This window comes from Nannobrachium achirus, assembly GCF_963921795.1.
Source record: "Nannobrachium achirus genome assembly, chromosome: 6".
Taxonomy (NCBI): Eukaryota; Metazoa; Chordata; class Actinopteri; order Myctophiformes; family Myctophidae; genus Nannobrachium; species Nannobrachium achirus.
The window spans coordinates 24,573,253-24,595,671 of record NC_137815.1 but is presented as its reverse complement, the minus strand read 5'-3'; the positions used below and the strand labels follow the sequence as shown (position 1 = coordinate 24,595,671).

At 43.0% G+C, this 22,419-nt stretch overlaps 1 protein-coding gene across 1 annotated transcript in view; it reads right to left on the bottom strand.

The window, feature by feature from the left end:
• The window catches only part of LOC308286929 (arf-GAP with GTPase, ANK repeat and PH domain-containing protein 2-like), a gene marked incomplete at both ends in the record, with an annotated part of 63,089 nt that overhangs the window by 21,556 nt on the left and 19,114 nt on the right, over positions 1 to 22,419 (bottom strand). Inside the window, 9 exons of the mRNA XM_080728051.1 lie at positions 1,801 to 1,905; positions 2,086 to 2,169; positions 3,168 to 3,350; positions 4,100 to 4,221; positions 5,266 to 5,400; positions 5,597 to 5,738; positions 8,016 to 8,101; positions 13,771 to 13,858; positions 14,040 to 14,122. Coding sequence (XP_080584177.1) covers positions 1,801 to 1,905; positions 2,086 to 2,169; positions 3,168 to 3,350; positions 4,100 to 4,221; positions 5,266 to 5,400; positions 5,597 to 5,738; positions 8,016 to 8,101; positions 13,771 to 13,858; positions 14,040 to 14,122 — 1,028 coding nt within the window. The remainder of the gene's footprint in view (positions 1 to 1,800; positions 1,906 to 2,085; positions 2,170 to 3,167; positions 3,351 to 4,099; positions 4,222 to 5,265; positions 5,401 to 5,596; positions 5,739 to 8,015; positions 8,102 to 13,770; positions 13,859 to 14,039; positions 14,123 to 22,419) is intronic.

The window sequence follows — 22,419 nt, the reverse complement described above, 5'->3', positions numbered from 1 at the left end:
ACTAAATAGACCTTACTTTGTTTTATAGCACCTTTTAAAAAGGGATTCACACAGCATCAGAGATAGAAGAAAAAGAAAAAAGGATACAAATTGTGAAATAAACAATAAAAATTAATGCCAGTATAAAAAGCACTCACAAAAGACAGGGTAGTAAAAGCCTAGAGAAGTGATTTAAGCTCATGGCAGTTAAAATTACGTGGAACTTTGGAAGGAACCTTGGGGTTTATGGCTACTGTACCTGTACTGTACTGACATAAGAGCAAACATTATCCATCACATTTATCTGTTGCTCCGAGCAGAATCCTCTTATCTCCACATTGTCACTGTCGGGCAGAAACCTTGTATCTCCTTATCCAGGAACGCATCTGTGTCGCGCTAAGACTTGAACCGCTGTAACCATTACTTAATGCTAGCTTAGCTATTGAAAAATAGCAGATATACAAGCTCACAGCGCGACGCTGTGAGTCTTTGAATATTTCGACCCGATTCTATAAATCAGTTTTCTTCAAATTTTCTTTTAAATCAGTGGTTCAAAGTCAAGGACCCCTAAAATGACATGTATTTGGCCACGGACCCCCATCTCAAAATATGTTGTTCCAGAGACCCCCCCAGAAGCAGATATTTGAGTTGCAAATGTTCGCTTTTAAAAAGATATATTCAAAGATTTGCTAAAAACTTTAGCCATTGAAAAATAGCAGATCTACAAGCTCGCAGCGCGGCACTTTGGAGCTTGTAGATCTGCTATTTTTCAATAGCTAAAGTATAAAATAATTCCAGGTTTAATGGGTTAACGCCCTTAATTGATCATACTACAGCATCACACAAAAGCATCAAAAGTAGCAGATCTACAAGCTCAAAACCCGGGCGAGCTTTATACAGTTTTGGACATATGAGGATTCCAATCCGACAGATACGATATGCTCTAGGACTATTCCTCTCTCATTCGCTGTCGTTGTTATGGCCAAACAGTGGCACTTAAAAGCACATTTTTAGCACATAAACCAACGTGAACTACCGGTAAGCAAGCAGATTCTGTCGATTTATGAAATAATAAAAAACCGAGCCCTTTTTTCCCACCTACTCATAAACATACATCATCGTCGTCCCTGCATGCATATTATGGTGACGTAATTCTTTATTCTAATAAATGTATAAAGAGAACAGCTTTGTTCTAATTGGTTTAAGTGCCCCCCATGTTGCGAATACAGAAGATGATTAACAATTATAGCATGGCCAGCAAGGTACAATATAAAGCGGGTTCTATTCATGTATTTATCACCTGGACAATACCGATCAAAATTAATTTATTTTCTGGACAATAAAAGGCATCTAATCTAATCTATATGATCTTTTCTGTATAATTTCCTCTCACTAACATTATATTTGTCTCCACAAGGCCGAAGGCATGGGGAGAGACATGTTTTGTGTGTGCCACCATGAGGCCACAATAACATACCTGACCTGGTGGAGACCTGTGTTCGGAAGAGCACTGCTTCTAGTTTAGTTATATATCCCACCTCAGTAACAAAGAGAAGATGCAATTCCAATTAAATTGTCTGTAGGCCTATATATTATTGATTAGCTTTTTGCACACCTATGTGATTATCTTAAATTTTCCACGCTTACATACTTTTCACTATATAACATGATTACTTCATTATTTATTGGGTTTTTACTCTTATTATATCTTGTTTTTTTATGATATATTATTAGCACAGTCTGCGGACACAAACATTTGACTGCACATGCTTGTATGGGTGAGTGGCAAATATGTTAAATGTTGAACGGTGTATGACTTACATTAAGACTTGAGTAGTAGGAAAGCACGCCGTTGTTGCACAGTGTGACGTATTTCTTCTTCCACTCCTTGTTGAGAGAGCTTCCACTGCGCTTCAGCAAGGGACCCTGGTGAATGTGAAAGAACAACAAAAGAACAGCAATGACCTGTTTGCTCTTCCATTGACAGGTTACCGTAGGACACCTGCTGGGTGCCGCCAGAGCATGTGATGAAATCATTATTTAATCAATGGCGCTCAATGTATTTAGGAAACAGAGAAGAGAACTTCTTCAGGTGAGTGGACCCACCTGCTTCAGTGGGATGGAGCGGCCACTCCCAAGGTCTCCCTTACAGTCCAGGCTCCTCCGGTTGGTGTCACTGCCTCTCCGGCCCTGCTGGCCACACACACACGCACGCACGCACGCACGCACGCACGCACGCACGCACGCACGCAAGCACGCACGCACACAGCAGAGGACAAGACATGGTCAGCAGGCAGCAGTGGTGGAAAAAGTACTCAGATATTTTACTTTTTACTTACAGAAATACTCTTGTTAAAAAGTCAGAAATTCAAATGAGTAAAAGTGTGTAAGTGTTGGCATTAAGTACAAAATGTATGAAAATGGAAGATGAGCTTGTAGATCAGCTATTTTCAAATAGCCACAGTACAAAATAGGGATAAAGTGTTTAAAGGTTCTACATCATGGATAAAAAAAATCATATTGTTTATGTCCCAAAAATGTTTTTCAAAAGGTTTGAGGCTAAATTGCCACTCCTGAATAAAGAGCCCCTGTCATTTCTACCTGGCTTTCAGAGAATTATCAGCTGCAGTACCACCTTGTCCTGAGTGGGAGGACTGCGCTATTGAGCCAGTTTTGACCCCACCCTCACCCCTGCCTCCTGCTCAGGCCTGCCCAGCCCCTCCCCCAACACTCTCCAAGCTCCTCCCCGCTTCCTGCCCACCCCTCCCCAACCCCCACTGAGCACAGCACACAGCACAGCAGTAGCAGTAGGTCCCTAGCGTGATGTCACGCTAGGGAGAAAATCTGACAGTTTACAGAGATCCGCCCATAAACTGAGAATGACACTATGGTCAGAAATAGGACTTTGTGAGGACAGAAGGTGCTGGTGGGACAAAAAAAAAAAGACAAAAATAGGACAAATTAAAATTCATGGTGTAGTCCCTTTAATGTATGTTTTATAATATTATAATATTATAATTTTGAGGGGTCCCCATTTCAAATATGATTATTTTGGAAGGTCTCTAGTTAGTCCCAGTGTTCAAATATGAATATTTTGGGGGGTCCCCAGATTATTTGGGGGTTGAGAACCACTGCCCTATATACAAGCACAGTGGGCGAAGCAGGTGAAAGAACAGTACAGTATTTACTGTAAATCTGGAGGTGCGTCTTCGAGTGGCACTGCGGGCAGCGGGACCCCCAGGGGTGGGGCTGTCCAGTAGTTTGTCCCCCCCTCCTCCTCTGGCTGTCCTGTTGCAGATCTCCCTGTGACTGATGACCGGAGTGGAGGGAAGGGAGGACGAGTAGTCACTGCTCTGACCTCCGTTACTGGCCTGGAGGAGAGAGGGACAGAGATACTTGAGAGACTGCACAGGCAGCATCTGGATGAAGAATTCTATACCATGTCTTACAACTCGATTTAGACATTTCTTACACAGAAGGACACGATTATAGTGTCTGTAGTAGATGCCTTGTTGGCGGCGGCTTGTGATTGGCTGAAGCGGAGGTAGAGAGCGCTGTGTTCTCTTGGACTGCGCGGAGGCGCCGAAAGTCAGGGAGGGGCGAAGATTTACGATTCTGTCCCTATCGGGACATAACTCGGATGGTGCTGAGTCGCCTCAAGCGGACTTCGCAACGCTCGACACGGTGACTGGCTCGCTCAGCGGTGTCTCGGGCGGCTCAAGTCCCTGTGGGCGTAACTCAAACGGGCGATGAGTCGTCTGAAACAGACTTCGTCACGTTCGGCATGTCGACTCGCTCGCTCGCAATCTTGTTGTTTTTTTCTTTTTTTTCTTTGCCCCAAAACACGCTCGGCCTCATTTCATGTTAGGGGCTGTAGTCTGTTCTCACCAAGCGGGGCGAGTTCCACTCAAAAAATGGGGGCGAACGTGTTTTGGGGCGAACGTTCCAGTTACTGACCGGACGACGCGCGCACGCACACGCGCACACACACACACACACACACACACACACACACACACACACACACACACACACACACACACACACACACACACACACACACACACACACACACACACACACACACACACACACACACACACACACACACACTGACTACCTGACCAGGAAAGACTCCGGACACAGGGGTGGAGCCTCCAGAGTGACTGGGGGAGTTGGGCAGTGATTGACACGCGGCCAGGAGAGCTGCTTGCTTCTTAAAAGTCAGGATCTTCTGAGCGGCTGCAGAGTGGAGGGAAAACACTACACTTAAAACAATATGGAAACCTCACACTGTACAGTATGTCCAAAAACTGTTACTTTTCAGGATTCAAATTCAAAAGCATCAAAAGTAGCAGATCTACAAGCTCAAAACACGTCGCTTTTGGAGCTTGCAGATCTGCAACTTTTGATGCTTTTATTTGTGTGATGCTTTAGTATGATCAAGAAGGCCAGGGTTCCCCAATTAGTTTTCCCCAAGGGCCGAATTATGTCTAGGGTACCAAGCCGAGGGCCACAACATTGCAGGGGGCGATGGTGGCGTTCCCGCTACTCCAGCGACAGTTCAGATATTGTCGTTGTCGGGTGAAAATCTTGTATGTCCAAAACCATTCGTTTTGCATTTATCATTTAAAAATTATTTAAACTAGTGAAAACAGACGATCTACAAGCACACTTGTGTTGTAGATCTGCTGTTTTCACTATTTTTGTGCGACGGCCTTGTATGATTTGCGAAAGAACGTACATATTTGGAGATACGAGATTTCCACCCGACAACGATATACTAGTGTTGATGCTGCTCTTATACCACCATTATTACTGGGGTTGGTGTGGGCCAAACAGTAGCCCCCCACGGGCCGCCTATTGGGGAACCCTGAAGTAGGCAAAGAGGGTAATTATGGAGATGAGAGGTTTCTGCCCGACACCAGTAGGTAGCAACACGTTTCAGTAGGTAAATACAGTACATACTGTACTCCAGGTATCATTACTTGCGCCAGCAGTGTGCGCAAGTACTGCGTTTTGTGTTTCTGTCACATACGGTATCTGTGACAGATACGCGACACACACACAGAGATAATCTCTCGCGTGTGTGTCTGTGTTTACGACTGTAGCCAATCAGGGACCAGCATTCTTGGTGAGTGTTGTCACACATATACCCAGCACCGATCAAAGTACTTGGCACTCTGCTGGCGCACAAGTAAGCCATACATGGCCACGAGTGCACAAGGCACAAGTTGACACTTGGACAGAGTGCAGAATAGTTATTTATCATCATTAATACTGTACCATCAGTGAAGACTCTGTTGACGTTCAGCCCGTACGTAGCACAGGTCTCATAGTAGGTACATCGACGGACGTCTGAACACAGCTGTCTGGCTCTGACATCGTCTATGACCCGATGATTAGAGCTGCTGATCTTATCTACAGGACACATAAGATACACGATACAGAGAGATTCGGTCAGATATATAAGACAAAAGGCAGCACAGGAGTTAAGATACAGTACCAGGCCAGGCCTGGAATGTCATTGTTTTAGGAGCATCAAGGCCACCTGGCCTACCGACCACTATGAAAGGGATCTTACCTTGCGTACCGACCACTATGAAAGGGATCTTACCTTGCGTACCGACCACTATGAAAGGGATCTCGGTGATGGTGCGGTGAACACTGAGCTGGTTGTAGTTCCGGTAAACTTCCTGGAAGCTGGCCTCGTTCTCCAGACTGAACACCAAGATGACCGCATCCACCCAGCCCGCAAACTGAACAGGTTAGAAGAAGATTATTGGGCCTTTTAAGCTGTAATGATATTCCTTGGTTAAAACAAAAGTTATTTTGTGAAAGGGGTAAAGGTGCGGCCACACCAGACTTTTATTCTGACGAGGTTTTTCAATGGGAACGGAGTGTTTTTATTATTTATTTTATTTTATAGTTTTTTGTGGATAACCCCCTCAGTTCCCATTGAAAAACACTGCGATGGCCAAAACGCAAAACCTCCTATCTGAAAAAATCATTTTTTGGGGAAAAAGAAAATGTGTGCTCAACCCCAAAATCTCCTATCTACAACATGCAGATGGGAGGTTTTTACCTAGAAATAGTTAGGCTTACAGACAAAACATTTTGTTATTAAAGGACAACATTGTTTTTTTTTTTTACAACAAGGGTTCATTTTACACAGAATAAGCCCATTCCCAAGATACAACGCAACCTTTCATGGTTGGATGTGACTTATGGGGGCTAGAAGTGTTACTTTAAATAGCAATAAAGAAACTGCTGGCTTATTGTGTCTAAAAAGACATATTTAGCCACTTGTACGCATGCCCCCATGCGTACGCATGCCCCAAATTTTAGCATGGCAAACACGCAATAAAACAATAGAACGAAGCAAATGAAAACATTTTAACACTCACCTTTTTTTTTTACCTAATTACAATCTAAAATATCAACCCTCTTTGTAAAAATCAAACCTCGGTTCGAAGTGGAGCGGTGAATCTGAGCAGCTATACCCTGTGTGTGTTGCTAAATGCCTAAACTGTAAACTGTGCCTGTGAGTGAGTGGTGAGTGTGCCTGGCCTGCACAAAACAGCGCCCCTCCTTTAACTAGTGTGTTGTGTGTGGCCACTCAAGGTATTGCCAGGCTACGGACACGGCCAGCCAGCCAGCCAGCCAGCCACCCAGCCACCCAGCCACCCAGCCAGGGACATACCCACGGACATACCTGTCTATTGGGAGCGCTTTCACCGCTCCAAAAAAAACTAAGTTGTCCCTTAAATAAAGCTTTTTATGGCAGATTCTGATCTGCAATTAATAAGAGATCACGACAATGGCACATTAACTAAGCAGCAATGACAACCTCCATCCACAAGTTCAAAGTGTTCAACACCAAAACCTCCTATCTACATACATGCAGATAGAAGGTTTTTACCTAGACTGACAAAAAAAAATCTTTTTTTTATGACACGAAGAAAAGAGCAAAGCAACATTGGAACTCTATAAAAATGAATCCGATAAAAGGGCTTAGTCTCTCATGATTAGATTAAATTGGCAGCCCTCCTAAAAATATATATTTTCTGTTTATGGCCTGAACGCAAATCTGTGTCACTTTAGATTTGAACCACTTTGAGAACCACTGATTTAGAAGAAGGATTTAGAAGACATTTATAGAAACTGGTCAAACATATTCAAAGATTTTCACAAATGTTCATGGTTTTTCAAAAATTGCAGATCTTCAAGCTCGCAGCGTGGCACTCGCTGTATATCTGCCATTTTTTAATAGTTAAAGCATTAAATAATGCTTAAAGTGGTTCAAATCTGTGACACAGATTTGCGTTCAGGCCATAAACAGAAAATATATAATTTTAGGAGGGCTGCCAATTTAATCTATTCATGAGAGACTAAGCCCATTTATCAGCTTCATTTTTATAGAGTTCCAATGTTGTTTTGCTCTTTTCTTCGTGTCATCACTTCACGTTTCACTTCTGGTCTCCGCAAGGCCGGGGGAGGCTGAAGGCCGGAGTCTACTGTATGTTTTCACTCCTGTCCGTTTGTCCGTCCGTCTGTCTCTATGTGAACAGCCAGAGACGTGCAGAGAATTTTAGAGAGTAGAGGCAGGGGATGAAATTTCTAAAAGGGCCTTTTGGTGAAAATATAGAAAATAGCAGACCTCCAAGCTCACAATATATTTTTGGCAGAGCTTTGGTGTAGAGGGGAAAAAGAGGAGATTGAAAAGTTGATCAACTATTGATAGTTCAAGTGGTTAAAATAAATATCTGAAAATAGAAATTGACATGAATCCAACATACACTGATAATTGTGCTGTCAAACGATGAAACTATATGGAATCTACGAAAAGGTTGTGGGGGTCCTTGCTTCATCAACTAAGGGGTCCTTGGCCTGAAAACGTTGAAGACCCCTGTTCTATAGCAATTATTACTCTCGATCAGAACATAGAGATATTTAACATCTATGCAACTGTGATACAAAGACTGTCAAGTTCTGAAGCCTTTACATTATCCAGGAGGTTGTTCAGCAGAGCTCACCTGTACATCTGGGAGTCCTGTCTCTTCCCGGATGATTAACAGATGGCTCTGTCCATCGATCAGCACCTCCTTCATGTACTGGCCCCCTGTCGCACGCACATACACACACACGCACGCACGCGCGCACGCACACACACACACACACACACACACACACACACACACACACACACACACACACACACACACACACACACACACACAACCAACTGTTACTGAGAGTTAGTCGACCAAGGTTTTATACACAAGCAAAATGTTTGCCTTTTCACATACAGACAGTTTATTTTTAGAGCTGGAGAGACCCCTGTTTCTGGACAAACACTAATCTTTAAGGTAGGGTAAGTGATTTAATTTAGGTTTCAGTTTCAGTTTTCATGCTGGTGACTTCCTCCAATCATGATCAAGTGGGGGCGGGCCTTGGTGCGCATAAGGCCCGCCCCCCACTGGACCATAATTGGAGGAAGGCCCCACTGATTGGAGGAAAACCTGTCTCTTCCACCAAAACAGAAAGTGCTTTTTTTCTCCTCACAGGGTTTAAGAAACGCGAGGCACACTCTACTGGCTCTATCTTTGAAATGGAGGCTTGCGGTCGCCTGATTTTTTTCCGCGACACTATGAGGCGTCTTTTACACAACACGCGATTGGAAATAATGGATGGATACTATTCTATAATATCGCAAAGGTAAGGTATTCTGATGGCAGGGAACAAACAATAAAAAAGCCTAGATTTGGCAGTAGAAGAGTTGCGACAAAAACAAAAAAATCCATGAATCAAAGTCTCCACGGGGTGAGAAATTGATAGAAATTAAATAATTTATTTTGGGGGTGAACTACTCCTTTAAATGTCCAGTAAACTCTGCACTACCACACAATATGATACGACAGCTTGCATTGTGATGATACTTGCTAATTATTATTGGTCACACAAACTGTCACTCATTCACAGACTGACCATATCAACCAGTGAACATTTACTGTAGCCCCCACTGTGGTGTGATTGCAGGTCCTTGGCTAGTATCTATTTATATGTTATTGTCTGTTTATTAATTAGGCCTAGAATTATTGAATGCTTTTTAACCAGTGAAAAATAGCAGATATACAAGCTCACAGCGCGGCACCTAGTGCCGCGCTGCGAGCTGCGATCTGCTATAAGTCGTGAAAATGTGTGCAAATCTTTGAATATATGTATTTTCAAAGCGAACGTTTGTAACTAAAATGTTGCTTCTGGGTGGTCCCTGGAACTAGATATTTTGAGATGGGGGTCCGTGGCCAAATACATTTCATTTTGGGGGTCCTTCACATGAAAAGGTTTGAGAACCACTGACATAGTAGTCTCTCAAGAACAGACTAACTAAGCTCCAGTTAAGTGAAAAGGACCTTTTCTTTGACGATGGCTGGCCAGATTGCTGACATAGAAACATAGGTTTTTCAAAAAACCTTAGAAGGATTCAAAAGACACTTATAGAATCGGGTCAAAATTCTAATTTTCACGATTTTTCAAAAATAGCAGATCTACAAGCTTGCAGCGCAGCACTCGGTGCCGCGTTGTGAGCTTGTATATCTGCTATTTTTCAATAGTTAAAGCATAAAATAATGATACACAATAATGTGTACCCGTTCTGAATGGGTTAAGGATCTATTGTATTTGTTTTTCCAGGATCTATTGCATTACGTGAACTAATAAGGGAACAGCACCTCCTGTTCTGTGTTGCTAGTTGAGAGCATGATTAGATTTACCAAGAAGCAACCGTGTCGTTCCTAAACTGTCAATACAAACAAGAGAATGTGGAAAGATTGGAACATTTTCTCTACAACAAAATAAAAGGAAAGAAAAAAAAGAGAATAGACAAAAGTGAAAAATGCAAGCACCCATCCTTTTAGTCAGGGAATATTATCAGATTACCTGTCAAAGCTGGGAATACATTTGTTACCAAATGATTTCTTCACCAATGTGTTTGTAAAGGTCTCTTGTAACATATCTAACAAAGATAGAAATTCAACATCCTTAGGAGAATCTTTGACAGCTAGGGTAATAATGGATCTCCTTCACTTACTATAGGCCTGCCCTACACTATACTATAAGGGAAAATATTACTCCCAAAAAATATGTTTTAAGTAGGATGTAAGGGCCGGGGTCTAACTAGGTGTTTTCAATTATTCGGAATCCATTGTGAGCATTTGTTTTGCACGAAAAACATTCCTTAGGCTAAAAATGGACCCCAAAAACTGTGAAAAGTGATGACTAAATCGTTTTTTTGGGGCTGTTTTTAGCCCAATGAATGTTTTTCGTGAAAAAAAATGCTTGCAATGGATTCAGAATAATATATTTTTTGGGAGTCATTCTTTCCCTTATAGTATAAGTGAATGAGACCCCGAATTGCCCTAGCTGCCAAAGATTCTCCTAGGGATTTTGAATTTCAATATTTGTTAGATATGTAACTAGACACTTTTACAAACACATTGGTGAAGAAATCGTTTGGTAACAAATTTATTCCCAGTTTTTATTAATATCTCCTGACTATTTATCTTATGCATCATGTATACGTGCGTCATTTGAATTTTATAATGACATGTTGCTTCAAAATCATGTATACGTGCGTCATTTGAATTTTATAATGACACGTTGCATCAAAGGCAAGGCTGGTCAAGCGGGTGATTGACCGGTCGGATGAAACGGCCAAGTCTTGGGCAGACATCAAGCAGGGCCTGGCTAATGTCAGCATGCTGGCACTGTGGCACAGACATCACCCATCACCCCCCTGCTGTAAGCATGCTGGCATGGTTACACAGCCATCACAACTGACACTTCAGACACAGAACTGTCCATGAGCATCTGGAGTGGCAGCCGCTCATAGAGCTATTTAATACTGAACAACAAACACTATCGCAATGATTACTATCACAATATAGAGCTATTTAACACTGTTACTGAACAAACACTCTATAGTAATGATAACTATCACAATATAGAGCTATTTAACACTGTTACTGAACAAACACTCTATAGTAATGACTACTATCACAATATAGAGATATTTAACACTGTTACTGAACAAACACTCTATAGTAATGACTACTATCACAATATAGAGCTATTTAACACTGTTACTGAACAAACACTCTATAGTAATGACTACTATCACAATATAGAGCTATTTAACACTGTTACTGAACAAACACTCTATAGTAATGACTACTATCACAATATAGAGCTATTTAATATGACTCCCAGAAAAGCTCGGCATGCCAATCGCAGCCTTTTGCTATGTGTGCCACTGCGAGCGCTTGCGAAGTCGGCCTTGTAGACACTAAAGCAACTGTTTTGCTCTCTCTCGCTCTCTCTCTCTCTCTCTCTCTCTCTCTCTCTCTCTCTCTAATTGGGAATTTAAACAAAATCTTGGCTATTGGACAAGATTCCAGTGTGATTTATATTTATAGGGTTAGAATATGGTTAAAACATTTAATGAGTTATTTTATTAAGGGCTGTTTTGTTTTAATCAATATTAAGTGTCTTGTTACAAAATTGGTTTACTAAAAAAAAGAGAAAACACCCAAAAAAACAGCTTTAAAATGAACCGGAAAGAAAAATGCAAGTGTGGTTTCCGTGGCGCGAGTCACACTTGCACATGAATTCCGTCCTTGTCCCTTTTATGCCCATATGAAGATCCCTGACACAACCCTCGAGTGTAATAATGCGATACAGCTGATTTCTTTGTTTGATGAGATACGTTCCATAATGCTGATTACCATCACGGGTAGATAGCTATTTCAACCAATCAGATTGCTTTGTCGGAACTACCTGTTGAAAAATATGACATTTTTGTGGGCTCGCCGAAGGCGAGAACACTATGTTATCCTCATTATTTATAGAGTGAGTTCCGCCGCATTTTTACGCTGCATATTTGTGCCGCAGACAGTAGAAAGGCAGAGCCACTAGCCAATGAGTATTGGAGTATTGGAGTATTGGTTGAGCTTCACGTGACAGTTAGCATACTGCAGAATATAGTCACGTTGGCAAACATAAGAAATTAAGAGCAATTTATTTGATTAAGAGTATAACTATTTTAGTTATTGTTGTGGGCTCGCCTGAAAGGCGAGAACACTATGTTATCCTCATTATTGTGGGCCCGCCTGAAAGACATAAAGGCAGTTATTTATATAGTGAGTTCCGTCGCAGACAGTACAGACAGCCCTTAGCCAATGAGGTGCAATTGAGGTGTGGAAAATCTGGGAGTGGTGTTAGCTGGAGTATTGGTTGAGCTTCACATGACAGTTAGCACGCTGCAGAATATATTCACGAGCGAGCCCACACTGTTTCGTAGGAACAGTATTTCTAGTATTAGACTTGCGGTCCCCATCGCATTGTATACATCCTCGCTACAGAAACATGGATACATCTCCACTTCTTTTCCCATATCGCCCGTTTGGTCAAAACAGTGTTATGACCTGTTTCATATGGACCATGGGTTACACACAAAGCATCACGGTTGTATTTCTTCTTCTCGTGAAAGAAAAGACTGAACGGGCGCATACCCGAGGGAAGTAGGGGTGCTGGAGGTGCGGCCGCACCCCCTCCCCCACGTCCCACCGCACCCCCCACCGCACCCCCTAAAGGGGGGTTGGGGGAAAAATATTGCCGATCGGCAAGTAGAGGCTCTGACATCAGTGGCGTGAAGTAGGAGCTATTGTTGGCTACTTCTATTTCCAGTACAATGTCAAAATAAACATGTGTTGAATGATCGATTGTATAGACAAAAAAAAAAGAAAGACTCTTGTTTTGAAATGTGCTTCTGGGCACTGTTTAGAAAGGAAATGGCTTTCAAAGGACTTCCCTTTTAACTTGTCTGAGCGTCTGTCTCCGTGCGTAACATGCGTCATGGACTCTGTGAATTATAGCCTAACAATACTGGCATATAGGAATATAAACAGAACACCGAGACAACACAACCTAGGCTATAAAGGCATTAAACATCGCCCTCTGCTAGCCCTGGCGTCCTCACTGGTGAGTCGTGGCTTTATTATATAGACTTGTAATGATGAATGCTATGTTATGCTGCTGTGCTGCCTGGCTAATGTTTGGGCTAGCTAGTGGCTAATGGCTATGGTGTACCAGAACCAGCTGTTTCCTAACACTGGGATCGGGACCGATGCGGCGGACACGTTGTATGGGTCACAACGCAGTGCGAAGCAACTCGTTGTGAGCTTGTAGATCTGCTATTTTCACTACTTGTTTGGTACAGGGTAGTAATGTCTCTTGGTTCACGGGCTAAAAAGTTTGGGAACCATCATGCTTGCTGTTGCAGACAGTGGTGTAAAGTAACTAAGTAGATTAACTGAAAAGCTCTGGGAACTGAATGATTTTATGAAACTGGCACTTGTTGTCTGTCTGACTGTCTGTTGGTACCAAGAAATCCAGACTATATCTTGCTGGATGGTGCATGTGGAGATGTAAGGAAAGCCGTTCCCGTTTGTGTTACATTTAGCTAAAAAATAGACTGCGGAAACCCGAATAAAACATGATAAAAACCGATAAAAAACGCCAAATTTACAGCGCGCGCGCGAGACGTGCACGCGCGCTGCGTGCGCGTGCATGAGGGGCGCGTGACAGCACCCCCTACTGTAAATTAGTTCCCGCGGCGCTGAACGGGCGTTTATGGGAGCTGCCGTGCGCACAACCTAAAATCAGGTAAATACAATAGGAAAGCCTTGTGGCAGTCAAATGTTAATACGATATAATGAATATTTTTTAACGTACCATCAGGGTTCTCCAGGGCCAGGTAACTCCCTGTCATGTATCGGTGAACCAGAGCTGACTTCGCACTACACAGACCTCCCAACACGCCCTGTAGGAGTGCGCACACACACACACACACACACACACACACACACACACACACACACACACACACACACACACACACACACACACACACACACACACACACAGAGTTCAAATATTATTATTTTGGGGCGTATTGAGAACCACTACATTACTGTACTGTGTGTGGGGGTCTTCAGTCCTACCAGGTGCAGCTCTTGGACGGTGTCCAGTCTGGGAGGAGAGCAGGGCTGGGTGAAGGTCCACTCTGGACTGGTCACACACGCTCCTGGAGGGACCAGAAAACACACAGCTTTATTACTTCCCACCCTGAGTCTGTTTCTTCTATTATAAAGACCAGAGCGGTGCCCGTTGGGCACTGGTCTACTAGGGCAGTGTTTCTCAATCTTTTTTGGCTTGAGTACCCCCTTTCCCTGATTTTTTAAATCAAAGTACCCCCTTTCCCCGACAACATTTTGCTTATATAACTGCAATTAAATTTTCATTCTTTTCAAGAATATAACATCACAAATAAGAAATTAACCTCGCGTCAGCAGGCTTTCCAAGATGGATATACCAAACAAACTTTTCAAAAAATAAGCAAATCAAGGGTTTTATTGAGTAGGTACTAAAATTATGTCATTGAGCGCGGGGAATTGTTTTGGGTTAAAACCATAGACCGTAAAATATATGGACAGTGCGAAGCCATTGGTTTCTATGCAGCGCAACTGAAGTATTTTGGGTCCTTGGCATGGGTGTCGCCATCATAGATTGAAATGCGACCAGAGGAGGCTATTGGCTGCCAACGGTCATGTGCAACCGCAGAGATACATGGGAGAATGTGGTCGGAGCCTCCCGAAATACAGCACACGAAGAAGAACACAGCCGGCTGGTATCAGTTTAGTTGGCCACGCCCCCCGCAACTTTATCATCAATTTATGAAAATGTTAATTAAGGTTAGAAAACGAAAGGGGAAAATGAATGGTGTCCAATGGAGAACAATTCTTTTTACGATCGGCCGGGGGGGAAAACAGCGCAACTAGCGGCCAATCATAGGAAGTTTTAGTTCCGTATTGGAATCATTTTAAATCGGCGGAACTATGCCCCTAGTTAAAACTGATTCCGGTTTGGTATTCTCTGCCAAAGTGTAGTCCGTTTTGACTACAAAATGACATAGGACACCATCCGCTCCCGACCGGATCAAAAGCCCGAAATTGGAAGCGATCCCAGGCTGTGAGAGATGGAGTGAGAGTTTCAAACGGTGCCTCCTGAACAGTTTTATCTTCAACACTGAGAACAGAGGGGTTCTACAGCGCGCCTCAGCCTACGCGGCTAGTCGGGTGCATCACAGGAGCAGAGACAGATGTATGCAGAGGAGAGAGACACTGGAGCAGCTCAGACAGTTCAGGCCCTTCATTCAGGTGCTAGTATAAGAAGTTAAACACTGACGTTTCGACACTAATGCGTCTTCCTCAGAGTCATCACTGAGGAAGGCGCATTAGCGTCGAAACGTCAGTCTTTAACTTCTTATTGCGACCGTCAGGTCGCAGTTACTATCAAAACCTCAACCAGCTGTCAATCCGTCCGTCCGTCAGTCAGTCAGTCTGTCTGTCACACATCACACATCACACTTTTGCCCTGCTCTTATCTCCGCAACCGTTGCCCCGATCCATGCCAAATTTTGCGCACACACTCCTTGCCTGCCAAACCACAACATCCACCCATTATTTCTCACATGGCCCTCTTCTAGCGCCACCATGAGGCCGATTCTTGCAAAACACATTTTTGGACACTACTCCTACAGATTTTGCCGTAAAATCACGCAAATCGCTACACAGTATTTCTACACTCATGTCATCAACATGGATCTGTCCCATATAGTGCCACCTTCAGGCTGATTTTTTCAAACACATTTTTGGACACTACTCCTAGAGATTTTGCCCTAAAATCACGCAAATCGCTACACAGTATGTCTACACTCATGTCATCAACATGGATCTGTCCCATATAGCGCCACCATCAGGCCGATTTTTTCAAACACATTTTTGGACACTGCTCCTACACATTTTTCCCTAAGATCACGCTGCGACCTGACGGTCGCTTATCTCCCAATTAGGGAGTCTTACTGTCACTAGCACCTGAATAAACCATAACAATGTCACAGACATATGCATCACAATTACAATATTGTATTTAACTATCATCATCAATATTTAATATCAATGGTCTTTTGTCAGGTGTGTCTGCTTTGAAAAAAGAAAACACAAATAACTCACAATACCAAATGTAACCAGATGTGCAAGGTAACAAATACAAAAGAATAGCCTTTCTTTGACCCCTTCAGAATGAGACAACAGGGAACAAGGAATCCTGACAAATTATACTATAAAATATTTGTGTTTGACGGTGCTGGTGGGCTGTTTATAGTACAATTTAGGAATGAAGCCGCGGGCCGTATAAAATTTGTCATCTGCCCACATTTGGTCCCCGGGCCGCACTTTGGACACGCCTGCTTTATTAGGAATTGTATTAGCTCAAGATGCAAGGTGTTGGTGAGTTCACAGAGCCACAACTTTGGGGTTGGTACTTCCTTCTTCTTCCAGAACTAATGTGTGAATTTAACAGCCCGGTCCGAGTAGGACTCATTGTGCAAAAAAAAAATGCTTTCATGTTGGAGAGGAGAGGAGAGGAGAGGACTGGTGGTCCACTAGCTGAATGCATGAGAGAGAGAGAGAGAGAGAGAGAGAGAGAGAGAGAGAGAGAGAGCGAGAGAGAGAGAGAGAGAGAGAGAGAGCGAGAGAGAGAGAGAGAGAGAGAGAGAGAATGTTTAACATGCTCAGGAGGAAGCAAAGAAAAAAACATGCTTCAAAACTTTACTTTGCAAGGAAAGGCAACAACATCATCGGTTATGGCACTATATATTGTATATACTGTGCTGTACACTAGGTTGCACTCATGTACTTTCTCCAAAACACTGAAACTTCAGGCAAAGTGACGGTTAGGGATTCATGGGAAGTGTAGTTGAAAAATAACAGTACCTTCACCTTCCTTCAGGTCAATATAAAGCACAAACCCACAGAAACAAAACCTATTGAGGACATGACCTCAGTGCTACTGTAGAAACAGTAGATACTGTACTGTAGTGTAGATACAGTACAGTCCAGAAGTCAGATTTATTTATTTATAAAGCACACTAACAGGCCAGGGGGCAGGGACGTGCTGGGCCCCTGATTCAGCCCAGGAAAAAGAGTTGGAGAGGCCCTCATGCGCTATAGAGAGATCTCTCTCTATAGCGCTGCTGCTACTCAAAGATTTGCCATTTCAGATCATGACAAGTGACAAGCCAGTGGGCCAATTACTGTACATGAGTTATATTTCGTCGTTGTCGTGTGGAAACCTTGTATGTCCAAAACCGTTTGTTTTGTATTTATCATTTTGAAAATGATTTAAACTAGTGAAAACAGCCAATCTACAAGCACACAACGCCTCGCACTTTGTTGGCCGCCCAGCCCCCAAAATGGAACGAAGGCCGACATTGTATTATTATTTCTTTCCTAATGGCCGGCCTGGACCGCCCGGGAATGAACCGGCCGTTCGGGAGTTGTCCCGCTTTTCCCAATGGCCAGCACGTCCCTGCCAGGGGGTCTCTTTAGCTCTGGAGCCATAAATCACACATGAAGACCTGGACATGAACAGTATAAGACAGAGCGCTCAGAGGCACAACTAAACTACCAGCAATAAAAACTAAAACAGTGAGAAGCATAAATAAACAGCAATAAAACAAGCAGTGATTAATAATATCCACCTCATCAGGGGGGATTCAAGCCAAGGGCTTTAGTGGATTAAAGTCTAGAGTCTTAAGCCTGGACGTAAAGAAGTGTGTAAAGTGACAATTTAAGGACATTTAATACCAAAGAAAAAAAAGAAAAAACGAATCAACAAATTAAAAGAAAAGAGACCATTGCTGCATCAAAAGTATCAAACGCGATCGACAACTTATACAATAAAAACTGGTCAAACTTTGGCCAAATTGGCCAAATTGGATATGAGAAAGAGGCAAACATTTTGAAAATAGCTGATCTACAAGCACACAACAACGCCTCGAGTTGCAAGTCTATTTTCACAATATACTGTATGTATCTGTCAAACAAAATGTTAACACCTCAACTCCTACAATTCCAAGTGCTTTTCATGGTGGGGGGGGGGGGGGGGGGTCCCCAGTTCAACTACTGTATGATTATTTTGGGGGGTCCTCAGTTCACATATGATTATCTTGGGGGGTCCTCTGTTGACATATGATTATCTTGGGGGGTCCTCAGTTCACATATGATTATATTCTCAACCTTTTCTAAGGTTGAGAAGCACTGAATAAAACTAGTAAGCCTCCCAGCTCTGTTGACAGATTCCTCATCCTGTGTGCATCACATTCATTGCCTCGGAGACAGCAGCCTTAGCAGAACAAATCGATTCATTTTTTATGATGACAAAACATGATAGGTTAATAGAGACAGTGATTGAAATTGTCTTTGATAAACGTAATATATCATTTCGGATGCATCGACCACCACACACACAGAGAGAGATAGAGACGGGAAAGGTTTAAATCAAGATTTTGGACGCGTTCCTAAATGCTTTTTATGACCGTCTCAGCGTAAAAATTATGCTCAACCGTGCGAAACCGAAGGGAGAGCGAGTGAGAGTGCACGTAGACACACTGCCTCCCTCAATCAGGAAAGAGATTAATGGCCTCCTGTACATTTTTGTTCTTTGTGGTTTAAAACAATCTGCATGAAGACGAGAAGGTTCTTTCAGGATCCTAAACCACGATTCATGGACAGAAGATCTATGTGCTGTATTATATCGTCTCTGTCGGGAGGAAAGCTCATATTATGTCCAAAACTGTGAATCTTCATCAAAAGCGTCAAAAGTAGTAGATCTGCAAGCTCAAAAGCGTGTCGCTTCGCGCCCACGTTTTTAGCTTGTAGATCTACTACTTTTGATTATTTTGTGTGACGCTGTAGTATGATGAAGTAGCGTGTTAATTTACTATATATATATATATATATATATATATATATATATATATATGTCACAGTTAGTTTGAGATTCAGTTTGATTGAGACCAGGAGCGCTCGTTGTGCGGCGCGAGGCGGAGCAAGCGGTGGCTTTGATCCACACGCGCTTTGATGTGCCCACCTGGGAGACAACGGAGCGTCGGCAGGATAGCGTCTCACCCGACGGAGGTGAGGGTTAGGGTTAGGCATAGTTTTACTGAAGTTAAGGTTAGGGTTAGGGTTAGGTTTAGGCATAGTAAGCTAATGGCTAAACACAGTTGAGCTAGGCTGGTAGGTAAACAAAGAGGGGTCGCAGACGAGTGACGCCACCGACTACACAGTGAATGGCTGTGTTGTCGCCATCTTGTGGTACGCATAATTACACAGGTGTGTTGATAAGTGACTATCAAAGTGAATTCATCAGGTGGTGGCAGGTAGGGGGGTGTGGTGAACTACAAAACGAGCGCTCCTACCCATGGGCGATTTTAAGGGGTGTCCTAGGGTGCACGTGCAACCCCTGGCCGCCAGGCGGCCATTTTGATTTTTTTTTTTTTTGTAATGTAACTTTACATCCACTCAGACCGAATACAACAACACCCCCTAGTGGTAGTGATAGAGGCTGGCAGCTCCAGGCAGCCCCCCCCTCCCCTCCTGATGTGATGTCATATCCACGCGCCAGTATTGAAATTGAAAACAACATCTGTTAAAAATAAAGCATGGAGTTCGAGCTCTTCACTACTATGGACGTGACTACCGGTAGATATTATAATATAGCTGCTTGCCCTGAAACATCACATGGAGAGGATCATTTTGTACCTGACTTTCCTCTACAAAACACAGACCTCAGGCTCTATCAGCCAGGACTCTTGTCTCACTGTGCGTGACTGAACCATTTCCTCCTGACCAGCCCAAGGTAAGACTAAGACAGTCAGATCATGCTTTTATAAACCCTATTATATTAAGCCCAAAATGGTTCTGCCGCCGTGTAGAACCGAACCGATTTTAACTTGAAAAAATGCATTGGGTACAAAATTAACTGCAGAAATCCGCTAAAACAACATTACAAAACCGCTAATATCCGCAATTTTTTTCGCGCGCGCGCGACGTCGTACACGCGCGCTGTGCGCGCGTGCATGAGGTAATAGAGGTCGTGCACCCCTTGCTGGAAGAGGCTAGAGTCGCCTATGCTCCTACCCCAATCTAGTTACCCAAACTAACTGTAACAGTGCATTGTTTTCAGTTGGTGGACACTTGATTAGCCTACTGTACTCAAGTAAATTATTTTGAGTACCGGTATCTATACTTTACTTTCCCTCCACCACATTTCAAAGATAGATGCAGCCTAAGCCCTGTTTCAAATATAGTGAAAATTGCAGATCTAGCAGGCTCACAATGCAATCTTCTAATCTTCTATTCACTCTTCACTGCCGGGCGCAATCCTATCTCCGTTTTTAAACTTTTCTTTTTAATATTAATTAAGCTACTGTAGGGTTCAGGTGGTTCAGTCAGTTCTATTGTGTTTAGCAAGTAGGTGGTCATTATTTAATAAGGTCTGAACAATGTCCATTTGCTCTCTGTTCAATTTGTTCAGATGTTTCAGTTGTTTCACATGAATGGACACGTTATTATCTTGGAGCACTTTGAGCCTTCAACCATGAATAAAAGTTGGACATTTATGAGATTGGTACCGTGGGAGTACCTCTGAGAATGTGTGTTCTCATCTGATTGAAATTCCAATTTGGGTTTTGTCTGTTAATTTAATCCAGTGAGTTTGCTGTAGACTAGAGTCACTTTTCATCTTTCTCCATAACTTCTTATGCCAGAGGTTCTCAAAGTGTGGTCCGGTGACCCCCAAGGGTGTCTTTGAAAGGGTTCCAGAGGGCCCCAGGTAAATGATTGAACAGGCACGTGCACACATAGACATAAAAGGGGGCTTGAGCCCCTGCCCTTTTATCAGTCTATAAAAAGTGCCCTCTCCAGACCATGAATGCAGTTTTTACTATTAGTGTGAGGGGATTAAGGGGAGCAAATGCTAATTTCGTGCAATTTTGACTTAAAGCGCGAAATTTTGCACAGATGTAGCCCAGGGCTTGCTCTAATGATTTAGCTAGGGCGCCCAAGTCTGCGACCTTCGGGGTCGCCACAGCGGCCAAATCAAGTTGGGCTCACATTGACTTTCTATACAGGAGGAAAATACCCAGAATTACTTTTTTTTTCTGGGTATTTAAGGAGGATCTGAGGGGTCTAACTAGGGGTTTGTCATCATGCTGAATCCATTGCAGGCATTTGTTTTGCACAAAACACATTCTGTGGGCTAGAAATGGCCTCAGAAAACAATACACGTATGGGTGCGTTTTCATGTTAGTCGGAGGCCTTAGGGTTTTTTTTTCTCGTGCTAATCAGTCTAAAAGTTCCAAATTTTGCACAGATGTAGCTCAGGGCATGCTCTAATGATTTAGCTAGGGCGCCCGAGTCTGCAACCTTCGGGGTCGCCACAGCACCAACAAAACTCTGAAAAGTGATGACTCATCACTTTTCATCACTAAAGTCGATGGGAGCCCAACTTGATTTGGCCGCTGTGGCGACCCCGAATGTTGCAGACTCGGGCGCCCTAGCTAAATCATTAGAGCATGCCCTGAGCTACATCTGTGCAAAATTTTGAACGTTTAGACTGATTAGCACGAGAAAAAAAAACCCTAAGGCCTCCGACTAACATGAAAACGCACCCATACGTGTATTGTTTTCTGAGGCCATTTCTAGCCCACAGAATGTTTTTTGTGCAAAACAAATGCCTGCAATGGATTCAGCATGATGACAAACCCCTAGTTAGACCCCTCAGATCCTCCTTAAATACCCAGAAAAAAAAGTAATTCTGGGTATTTTCCTCCTGTATATAAAGTCAATGTGAGCCCAACTTGATTTGGCCGCTGTGGCGACCCCGAAGGTCGCAGACTCGGCGCCCTAGCTAAATCATTAGAGCAAGCCCTGGGCTACATCTTTGCAAAATTTCTCAGCATTTCTCAGCATTTCTCAGCTCCTGCCTCCCTAAAATTCTCTGCACGTCCCTGTGATAGAAGATCTCGCCTACAAGATGCACCGTAAAGTTTATTTAAAAGAAAGCATTATCATTTTAAATGTAGCTAGAGTTGCCAGCATGTTGACATGGTGTTCAGTCTCCCAGCAACAACCGAAACCGTGGATAGCCTATATCTCTATAATGTCTATATCTCTATAATGTCTATACCGATGTCTCTGGTTGACATTGGCACATTTCACTCAGGTTTTTTCATCTCACCCATGTCACTTTGTCTGCTGACCTCACTCAGCAACGAAATAAAAATAAAATAAACAAAAATTAAAATAAAACAATTCACAGGAGGCAAGCAGTGATCACCCCATGATGTGCACTGCAATGTAGTTTCAAATGCACTACATTGCAGATGCTTTTTTTAGAGTAAAAAACTAAAAAAGAAGAGAAGACATGCATGACATGCATGATCTGGGCAGATTGCCCCAGGAAATGTGTCAATGT